The 10,766-nt window shown below is 38.2% G+C and overlaps 1 protein-coding gene across 1 annotated transcript in view; it reads right to left on the bottom strand.

Moving 5' to 3' along the window:
- The window catches only part of slc4a3 (solute carrier family 4 member 3), a 68,445-nt gene that overhangs the window by 8,050 nt on the left and 49,629 nt on the right, over positions 1 to 10,766 (bottom strand). Inside the window, exons 11-22 of the mRNA XM_072397908.1 lie at positions 9,960 to 10,065; positions 9,551 to 9,735; positions 9,090 to 9,309; positions 7,308 to 7,523; positions 7,081 to 7,229; positions 6,790 to 6,984; positions 6,491 to 6,682; positions 5,164 to 5,253; positions 4,906 to 5,072; positions 4,526 to 4,779; positions 2,727 to 2,896; positions 1,271 to 1,444 (exon numbers count right to left, since the gene is read on the bottom strand). Coding sequence (XP_072254009.1) covers positions 1,271 to 1,444; positions 2,727 to 2,896; positions 4,526 to 4,779; positions 4,906 to 5,072; positions 5,164 to 5,253; positions 6,491 to 6,682; positions 6,790 to 6,984; positions 7,081 to 7,229; positions 7,308 to 7,523; positions 9,090 to 9,309; positions 9,551 to 9,735; positions 9,960 to 10,065 — 2,118 coding nt within the window. The remainder of the gene's footprint in view (positions 1 to 1,270; positions 1,445 to 2,726; positions 2,897 to 4,525; positions 4,780 to 4,905; positions 5,073 to 5,163; positions 5,254 to 6,490; positions 6,683 to 6,789; positions 6,985 to 7,080; positions 7,230 to 7,307; positions 7,524 to 9,089; positions 9,310 to 9,550; positions 9,736 to 9,959; positions 10,066 to 10,766) is intronic.

The raw sequence follows: 10,766 nt of genomic DNA, 5'->3' as shown, positions 1-10,766 counted from the left end.
TTCATAATTATTTGATGCGGTTAAATGCTTATGAAACACTTCACCGTTCCACTTTAAAGCCTGATATTAATGGGTTTTTTCAACCCATTTAAAAAGGACAAATGTGTTCCTTAGGGAGGTCATGGATTAAAGTACAAAAAGCGTGGAATATTATAACTCCCTGAGCTTGTGGATTTTGGGTTTTATAACTGTTAACACTAAATGTAACTGGTATATAACAATTATAAAACACACAAGAGGTAAGGGAAAAACCTAGCAAATGATCTCCTGATCTGTATATGTATATCTTCTTATAGGGCCTTTGCAAACACAGGAGGAGTTAAAAGAAAAATCAACAAATCAAATTAACTAAAAGCAGAACCCATTTGTTAATCGATGTTTTTGCCAAATTAAATCAGGGGAAGGGCAAAAACATCTGTTTCACCAAAAAAAAAAAAAACTCAGTGCTGTTCTCTGCTCTTCTTTCAACAAAGAAATGCTTTCATGTTTTGTTCTAACTTTTGCTTTTACTGGATTTAGACTAGCCTCTTTAGGCCACACTGTTGTTACACCTAAAACCTTCCCATAGCTGTAAATATGGGATGTTGATTGATGTGACTTGATATGTCTTGGCTGCACTAAAGCTTAGCCAGATAGACTCTCTTTCGATCATGATCTCTCAAATTTTGCAAGAATCTAGAAACATACCTTTGTTTTTCAGTAACAACCAGATGAATAATAAAGCAACAAACAAAAATGTTTAAAATGTTTCAGGTTTTGTTCAATTCTGAGATGATTTTGGGACAATTCTACAATTCAAAGGGTTTATGAGACCTTTGGATGATCACAACACAAATTGTGGTTAAGTTACGAACAAAGCTGTTTATTCAAGCTTTCAAAAAGCTGACATTATGGAAATGGAAGCCTTTAATCTGACAGTGCTGACATAAAGGGGATTAAGAGATTGAGCCAAGAAAACATGATACCCAGCTTCATCAAAAACTATGTCTCTTTTTCTGGTTAGAACACAGAGCAAAAAAAAATATTTACACATAAGTTGAAAAGTTAATCAAAAGAAGAGAGCTGTCCATTACATTAGAGCAGAAAATCATCAGGAATACTGGGGTAAAGTTCATTTTAGATATTTTAGAATTAAACAAATATAAAAACAGGCCAACCATCCATTAAATGTTAAATTTGCTGTAAAATAAGTATCCTGAGGCCATGTCGAACACGATGATTGTGGCATCGTTTAAAACATTCCTGGAATGCTCCTGCTACCCAAACTTACCGCCTGGAGCTCACGTTCCTCAAAAATCCTGGAGAGAATGAGGCGGCGTAGCGGCACCGTCATAATGAGGATGAAGGGGAACGCCAAGGAGACCACAGTGGACTTCACTACCCACAGAGCCACGATGCACGCCAGCTGGATAATTGTAAACATGTTCATACGCCATGTCTTCACCTGAAGCAACACACATAGTGTTGGTTGGAAACCACAAAGAGACACATTAAACACACTGAATTCTACAACCTCTCTTTTCCACAAAGATAATCTATATGTTTAGGGCTCCATCTAGTGGAAAGCTTTGAATCTAGTGTAAAATTTGCAAGAGTGGCTAGATTATTTTTTTAACAAGGAATAAGCCATGGAAAACAAAACAATTTCTAAATACTCAAATGATTCTCCAACTTATGAGTTTTCTGTTTTGAAGTCTAACATAACAACATGTAGGTAGTTTTAAATTTGAATTAAGACAGAGAAGAGTCGTGTCATATTAGAAAATTCAAGGGTATTTGTAAGTGGAGGCATATTGTTTTAGGTACTGGTGAAACATGAAATACAATCCAGTTTGAGAAACAAATCCATGCCTCAACCATGAAAGTTTTTCAGACAGCAGAACCCTCAACAACTGGAAATAGTAGTTAAAAAAGATTTTTTTATCATCTCTGGAAAGTTGTCACATTGGCAACACATCCATCTCTTGTCACTAAATATTGCACCAGGACCAACTCTGCTTTGGCACCTTCAACACACAGCATCAATGTGCCAAGAGAGCCACCTCACTCAGATTATTCTCTACAACGAAGAATAGACAAAGCATCTATGCTGAAAAAAGTTGCTGTAAAGATTCACACACAGCTGTGGCTGTGACAGCTGTGGCTCAGAAGGGGGATACAGTCATCCACTAATCAGAAGTTTGGTGGTTGAATACATGTGAAAATTTGCTCAGGGAAATTTGCTCAATTTACTCTTGAAAGAAACAGGTGTTGTTTCTAAAAACAAAAGTATCATGTGAATAAGACCATGACAGTAAGATGAGAAAAGTATCATACAAATGCAGTGATGAATATGGTAGTGACCAGGTGGCCAGAAAGAAAATTATGTTTATCCTGAGTTGACATAACTCAGTTTGGGGGCCATACTTCAGCAATACTAATATGTGAAGAATAATGAGGTTACTTTGTCAAAACAAAGCCAAAAATTATAACTCAAAACCAGAACACTGGTGCACATGTTTCTAATAGGACATTGCCATTACTCAGGTTTCACTGACACTCTGTTATGATTCAGACTCTTCAGCTTCCCAGTCTCTCTGTTATTTATGTACTGACGCAGTTAACTCAGTGACAGAGAAGGCAGTTTGAGTTCTGGCTGCAGTTGCTGCACTGCTGGATTTGGTTATTCCATCTGACTACTGACAATAGGGAAGAAGGCGTGTAAACAAAGTCATTGAGTGTGTTACCTTGGTGACATAGATGTGGTCAGGGTGGTGCTTGGCAGGAGTGACCATGAGTGTAATGCGTTCATATAGCTGGATGCCCGTCAGAGAGGTGACCCCCATGTACAGGAAGATACCAAAGAGAACAGCCAGAGGGATGAGGCGCAGCACATCAGTCATCACTATGGACATACCTGGGGGGCAGCGAAGGGTTAAACTGTCAGAGGCCTTTTTTTTTAACATGAATATTCTCTATATGTGCTGGTTGAAATGTTACTTATTCAAACAGCATTATAATCAAACAAAAGGTACAATAATGTGGATGTACCAATTTGGTTTTATACCTAAACTGGATCAAACTGTATTCAACACTACTTCAGGAGGACAATTTGTAAGAACAAAGAACAATTGCTCTAAGCTGCTGTAGAAGATACCAAATGAGCTACAGAGTTGCCACTTCGTACCTTCCATTTCACGTTTACTTGCTTGGAAATTCCAGCACAGTAATTAATCTCGACAAAAATATATCCCCTGCTGTCTGTTGATTATTGTTTGATTTTCCTTTTCAAGATGCTACATACATTTTCCATTGGAGTCTGATCTGGACTGCAGGTAGGCCAGTCAAGCCCACACACACTTTGTCTATGAAACCACTGTTGGAAACTGTTCAGAGCTGATCTCACATTATCCAGCTGAAATAATCATGGCACTTCTAGGGACATTACCAAAGCTTAAGTATATGTCTCTCCAAAATTAAAAAAATTGCCTCTGCATCAGTAGTACCCTCTCACGTATAGTCGTCCATGCCATCATCCAAGGCATCCATTTCATTGGTCCCTGGTGCATTTTTCACCATTACAGATGTTGCCTTTTGCATCTTTCTCTGATAAAAGACGGGATGCTCTTTTACTTCTTTGGCACTTACTTAGAACCAGGCTTTTCCCAAAGACAGATGAAATGTGAAATCATCTGACCACATTGCCTCTCTGTCAATCTGAAATTAGCTCCTGTCTAGAGAATTCTGCTTTTCTTGATGCAGTAGCTGCCTATGTTGAGTGGAAACAGTTTTGTAAGTTATTCTCTAGATCAGATGGATATATTGATCAGGGTGGTGTGATGGTTTTTCATGTGCTGCTGTCTTAGTGCTCAAAGGTCACGCATGTCCAACAGTGGTTTCCAACCTTGGCTTTTATGTACCAAGATTCCCCAGATTAAACATTGTAGTTGGTAAAAAAACAGCATTTTTTTGCAAATTTACACTGAGAAATACTTCTTCGGAACTTACAATCAGTAAATAGAATAGAATAGAATAGAATAGAAAAACACTTTATTCATCTCCCAGTGGGGGAAATTAAAAAAATCAACGTGTCCATGGCAGAAAGTCAGCAGCGTTTTCAAATAGCTAAACATGAACTAGAATTTAGCTTAAGTTTAGCTTGTACATAGCCTACCTGATTACTAATGTATGCAAAATATCTATCTATTTTTTGTGTTTTAGTGTATTGATCAATTATGTTGAAGCAGTATTTGGTTGTATGCAAGGCAGGAAGGGTGTCTTTATAACTCTCAGCTATTGTCTATTAAGGATTAAGTGTTTGATTTGCTTGAAACAGGAAGTTTGTTTGTCTATATCTTAATATATCTTGTTTTTGTTTTTTAAAGGGCCAAAACAACTCCAAGAAGGACACCAACTTGTTTCTTGCATATACAAAAAACTGAGTTTGAATAGCCAGAGTGCCGAGCTAAAGTTGATACACTATGGTTTGAAGATGAGTGTGGTAAATATCAATCAGGAACCCAATGGTACCATCCTTTCCTCTTACCAACAAGCACAGACACAAGAAGCCCAGTCAGCCTCTGCTCTTTCACCTCCTGGATCATGGGCTTCTCGCCAGGAGCTGTTGCCTTGCTCATGACCGTGAGCGCGTTGACATGAGTGACAGACCGCACAGTGGCTGCTGTGAGCCATGGCAGGCCGAAAAGGGGACATATGGCACCAAGGACAACAATCAGTAGGAGATCCAGGTGGAAGCCCGAACCTTTAATAAGGCGACGTTCCTTCTTACTGACAATTAATCTGAGAAATTTGAGAAGAAATAGGAAAACTATTTAAATATTAGTCTTTATGAATATCCTTCATCACACATAAATATGTCATTGAGCATTTAAATTATCAATATATTCAAAATCATAGGGCACGCACGAAGTGATTTGAGTTTCCATGAAAATGAGAATGAAAACAAGAAGGGCGGGGACAACAGATGCTCCCATCATCCAGGTTGGAAAGGGATGCTTGTCACCAAACGGACTGATTAACCAGGCTCTCTTGTCAGGGGATGTGACAGAAAAACCTGATGGCACGTTCAGTTTCTAAAATGAAAAATACTCACATTTAGCTTATGAAATGTTTAGAAAAAAATGCATTTGAACTGTTGTCTAAGATTACTGACAGTGAAGTTACCTGTGTGTAAGTGTCAGTAATGGAATAATCCACAAATACCGAAACTAAGATTGAGATAGGGATGCCAAAATCTCCAATAATTCTTCTGGCCTAAGAATTTTGAGAAACCAAATGTTAAAGTCATTAAAAATACATCACAAGTCACAGTAAGAAAGCTTGCTTCAGAAGCAACCTTAGATTAAACCAAGGGTACATTAACTTTTTAGCTAAACAAAATAACCTTTGTAAACCTTTCCCAGTATCTTTGGTCTTTTTATATAAATATATATAAAATAAATAAATTGTGTCTGATGTGCCAATTTCCCTTCAAGCATCTTCTACTATTCATAGTTCCTGAATTGCTACTCACTGCAATAGGATTTATGGTGGCTAAAATCAACACTAAAAAAGTTATTTGAAGTTATTCAATAATTCTACTTGTTCATTATACAAAGTCTCAAATTTAAGAAAGAATTAATTTAAACGATTACAACCCATTTCACTGTGTAAGATGTAAATAGAACCAGAATGCAGTGTTTTACAAATCTCATAAACCAGCTTTTTTTTTTATCAAAAATAGAAGATAGGAAACATATCAAGTCTGGCAATTGCCATTTTAGTTGCAAGAAGTTCTTCCTACTGTTTCTTTTGAGCAACACTTACTCTTCCAGCCTGTAGCTCCCATCCCCAACCTTTTTGAGTCATGTTGATGCCATGAAATTCAAGATGAGCTAGTATTTTTCATGGATCACAAAATGTCTCACATTCAGAATCTGGAATGTTTCCTCTGTTGTACTGTGAATAAAAAAAGGGTTCCTGAGACATTCAAATAATTGCATTCTGGTTTTATTTACTTTTTTTTTCTCACAGAATAACAACTTGATCAGTGTAAGACCCTTTTGTTTTGATGCATCACTATTTGCACAAGCAAAGTTTGACACGTCTCCTCATGACTTTTCTCTGCAGCTGGCTGTATTGTGCAAAGATTAATAAAAATCTTGCAAAGACAGAATTCAGAAATCCACTTGGTGGGTTTTGGTGAGAAACCAAACATAACATTTCAAAATATTTACAATTGTTAAATTACAAATCTTATCTCTACACATGTTTCTCTTTCACCCCTTCACATAGACACTCGTGCGGGGCTTCTTAGATATGCACGCTATGTACAATATGCAGCGCTTTTTCAGTACAATCTCACACCAAAGGACATACCGGGGGCAATATAGGGTTCAGTATCTTGCGCAAAGACACTTCAACACATGGATCAAACAGCCAACCTTCTGGATGGAAGACAAAGATTTATATCAACAGTTAAAAATTACAGTGTCAGTTCTAAAGGCTTTACCTTGCCACCTAAAAAACGACTGTTTCGGAATTTCCTGAGGAAGAATGCAACAAAGAAAGTGCCCATCATGAGCACCAGAGACAGAAGAGCAGTATTAGGCTGGTTGAAGATGGGATTATCAAAATTTGGAAAACGATTTGGTGTAGTGGAGTCAGTGGGGTATATTGCCATCAGTGGATGTTCCTTAAACACCTGGAAACAAGGAGATGTTATATTGTATTAGCTTTTTGTATGTATGACAGTTAAAGAATTAAAGCAAATTCAAGAGCTGTGGGGAGTTAATAGTATTAATAGTTTACCTTGATAAGCTTAGAGAAAGTCTCATAAATGAAGATGAGGGAGATAAGGAAAGCAAAAATCTCTTGTGTAAAAGGTGAAATGTAGCGGACAAGGAAGCTGCCTTCTGCTGCCACAATCACCAAGACAATGAAGATGAGCCAGAAACCAATCCATACTCGACCAGTCAGGTACTCAAATTCGTAGGCCTGACAAAACTGAGAGAAAAGACATAAAAGTTACCTGATCTAGTAAAAAATGCTAAACTGTTTTCAGCTTCTATATGTACTGTATATTTGTTCTGATTAAAAAACCTTATAGTAGGCTTCTTCAAACACCAGTAAGGGTCCTGAGAAACCAATGATGAGAAGGGGCTGACCAGCAAGCAGAGAGAATATTACTCCAAGAGTTGCAGTTGAAACGATGAGTTCGGTCACTCCCATCATGCCCTCTGTTTTCTCTCCTGTATGTAAAAAAGCCATTACAGCATACTTAGACTATTGAAATGACATGGAATTCAGTGTTGAAAGTTATGGTTTACCCAGCAGCCCTCCAAAGGTAATAGTAGGTGACAGTGCGGCAAAATAGATGAAAATGACGGCAGCGATGCACTGCATGTCCAGGGCGTCTTTCAAATCACTGGCATATTGTGGATAGCGCCGGCGGATATCATGGATCAGGCCTCCGAATGGGATTCCTGAGCGTTTTAATGGGTCCACCTCCTGGTCTCCCTCCTCCTCTTCCTCGGGACTAATGTCTAGGGGGATTGTTACAAACGTCATTACAACAAAAAACTACAACTGATCTTGACACACACAAAAAAATTAAATATGCAAGTCAAAAATAGACACTTTCACACAGCAAAAACCTTTTAAAAGTTACTATGCTATGGGAGGAAGTCCCTCCTTTTTTGTCTGACCAACCCGAAACACAGATTATTATCAGAGTTCATAAAACTTTTTTTATAGGGTCTTTTTTAGCTCGTACCTTGGAGTAGGTACATATGAGGTAAACCTTCAGTGACATGACAGTACAGTGACTGTACAGAGTGGTCTGGACAAGAGAAATGTATGGTGATTGGTTGAACACAGGGACTGACAGCTGCTATAACAAAAATGACCTAATAAAACATAGACTCAATAAAAAGTTACCCTTATAAGCAACAGTTCTTAAATTAGCATTAAAAATAATTAAACAAAATACATTGGACGAAAAGCCTTTACAACAAAGAAATTGATTTGAATTAATCTACCAAATATCTGGCTGTTCCCTCACATCAAAATTACATCTGTGGTGTAAAGACAACAACACAAAAAACTATTATATATATGTTATCTTTTGGGAGACTACTATTACCCTCAGCGAGCCCCTGTAACTATTTGGTCTGAGAGAGCTTGATGTGTAATTCAAGAGGAAATATCACAAGCAAAACCGACCTACAAACAAAATATTACAACCGTATAAAAAAGCATATATCAATCCAATTTCTATACCCTCTTCATGTTATTCAGGGTCAGGAGGACTGGAGCCTATCAAAGCTGCTGTAAGGTGAGAAGTCGGGTATACCCTGGAAAAGTCACCATGCCATCACAGGACTAACACACAGAGACAGATAACCAATGATGATTACACAACTAGAGCACCCATATAAAACACAGACAGTCTAAGCGAGAGCATACAAAGTCCAAACAGATAAACCCTAGCTGTGATTCCACCCAGGAACCTCTTTGATGCAAGCTGTCAGTGCAAACCACAGCATCATTATGTTGCGCTTCCTGTGGCACCTTCTGAAGTGTAACTGTTTTAATTTATTCTTCAGAAAGAGCACGATAAGCTGCTGAACATAAACATCACAAGCACGTGACATTTTAGAAATTTTTAGTGCTCCAAAGTACCGACATTTTGAGAAAATACTACTTCCCAGACAGGGACTTTCTAGGTGGTAAAACCTTTCCCCAATAATTTCTTTAGTCCTGAGAGCAAAGACTATGAATATGTTGAGGTTCCTGCTGCTTAACATTAGTTATAAAGTCCAATTAGAGAGAATTCAAATTGTTTGGTTGGAGAAATGAAGATATCTTCATTTCAATGATAAAGCATTTTATCTAAATGGGTTGACAGTTCTTTTCATAGGAAAAGATGGTTATTTTGACACAAAATCTTTTTTCTGAACATACATCATCTTAACAAAATAATCTAATTTATGAATCCGCTGAGTGATGTTTTTCATTTCTGAATTCAAGCTGTAAAAGTAGGGAGGAAAATGAATGAAAAATGAAGAATTATTCTTTTCATTTAGGCCCTATAGGTTTTGACGGCATACCTTTATTGTCTGGTTCCGCTCCATATATGGATTGGTGCCTCTTGCCTTCTCTCTCTTTTCTTTTGCGCAACAACTGCTTCTGGAAGTCAGCCACTGTCTTCAAGAGATCTTTGCCCTCTACGTCAGAGGGTGGAATCACGATGCTGCAGTCCAAGAATTCATTGATACCATTCAGGAGGTCCTGCCTGTCATCAGCAAAGTAGGCCACCTCATGGAAATTCTACAGTAAAACAGAACTGGGTGTCAGCAGTGGAATCACAAAGACAGAGCATACAAACTAAAGAGACAAACATAAGAAAATTATTATCAGGACTGCTTCAATTCTAACTTTCACTTTTTAAAACTGGAATCCTCAGTTCTGGCCTGTCCTCTTTGCAAGAATATTAATTCTCATAAAGTGATAACAATCCGTATGCCTTCTTCTTTGTGACTGACGTTAGAGGCATACATTTTATATCTACCTTGTCAGACATGAGAGTGGCGAAGGAGCGTCCGATCTCATGGTAGTCCACATTGGATTGACTGGGGCCAAGCAGAACAAAGAGAAATCGAACAGGAACGGGGATCTCGAGCACCGACTCCAGGAGGGTCGCCTCGCTCAGCCTGACGAAGGCCATGGCAGGCTGCTCCAAAAATTCAACACAGCCTTAAAAACAAGAAAAGAAGAAAAACTTGCTCAGCATATGATATATTTTAGCACAACACAGAGAAGTAGATACCATAATTATGAAGATCTTCTCATGTTTGAACTGAATCATTTCACAAATGAGTGATGGCCTACTGGAGAATTTTCAATAAGTTTTACAAAAACAAAGAAGTAAAGAAAAGATATAATCCCTCTAATTGATCTCCTTTGTCCCTCAAGCTTACCGACTAAAACAATGACAGCTTCTGCGTCTTTGGGAATCTTGGCGAGCAGTTTCAAGGATGTGGCTGCAGCTGGATGGCTCTCCGGAGGCACAGGGTGGAGAGATTTCTTGGAGGAAGAATAGTGTAAAGATTACCCACTTTACTGTCCCGACCAGCGTGTTGCTACACCATAACTGTGCGTGAGAGCAATGGTGTGAATTTACTGAGGGAACTGTGGGGGTAAGTTTATCAACAGTCATATTCTAATATCCCCATACAGTTCCTTTCAACCAAACATCTGCGTAACTGGTTCTTGTTGCTCAAAAATACTTTATTTAATTTTTTTATAGGCTGGTTTAAATTTGCCAACATTTTAAGCTATGGGGAACATTAACTCACATTTAACATATCAAGAAGCTTTAACTCGAAGCACCTGTTGGCTGACTGAGAACAAAATTCAACACATGTGGCAAAGGGAGGCCTGCTGTCTTTGACTTGAAGAACAACCTACATGACTTCTGACCTCATGGATTGTGTTTCCAAGAACAATGTGAGAGCCACTAGCCTTACATCAAGGGTTTTGAGTAATCATAGCTAAATCTCTGCTTACCAGTGATTCTTAAATCTTAATTCAAACCATAAACTAGAACAAGACAGTACAGTGTTGTTTTATCCCCATCCATTTAGATTGCCGAGTTCAATTTCTGTGGTGCTTTCTTGTCAAAACTAGTTCATCACCATCTTTGGCTTTGTCATAACAAAGAGTCTGCTCCCTGCATGCAGCATTTAAGCTATGCCAAAGCCTTTCATCACTCCAATCCCATACTT

The sequence above is a fragment of the Leuresthes tenuis genome, unplaced genomic scaffold (genome assembly GCF_036924035.1).
Source record: "Leuresthes tenuis unplaced genomic scaffold, fLeuTen1.0.hap1 SCAF_12, whole genome shotgun sequence".
NCBI lineage: Eukaryota > Metazoa > Chordata > Actinopteri > Atheriniformes > Atherinopsidae > Leuresthes > Leuresthes tenuis.
This window is presented reverse-complemented; position numbering and strand designations above follow the sequence as displayed.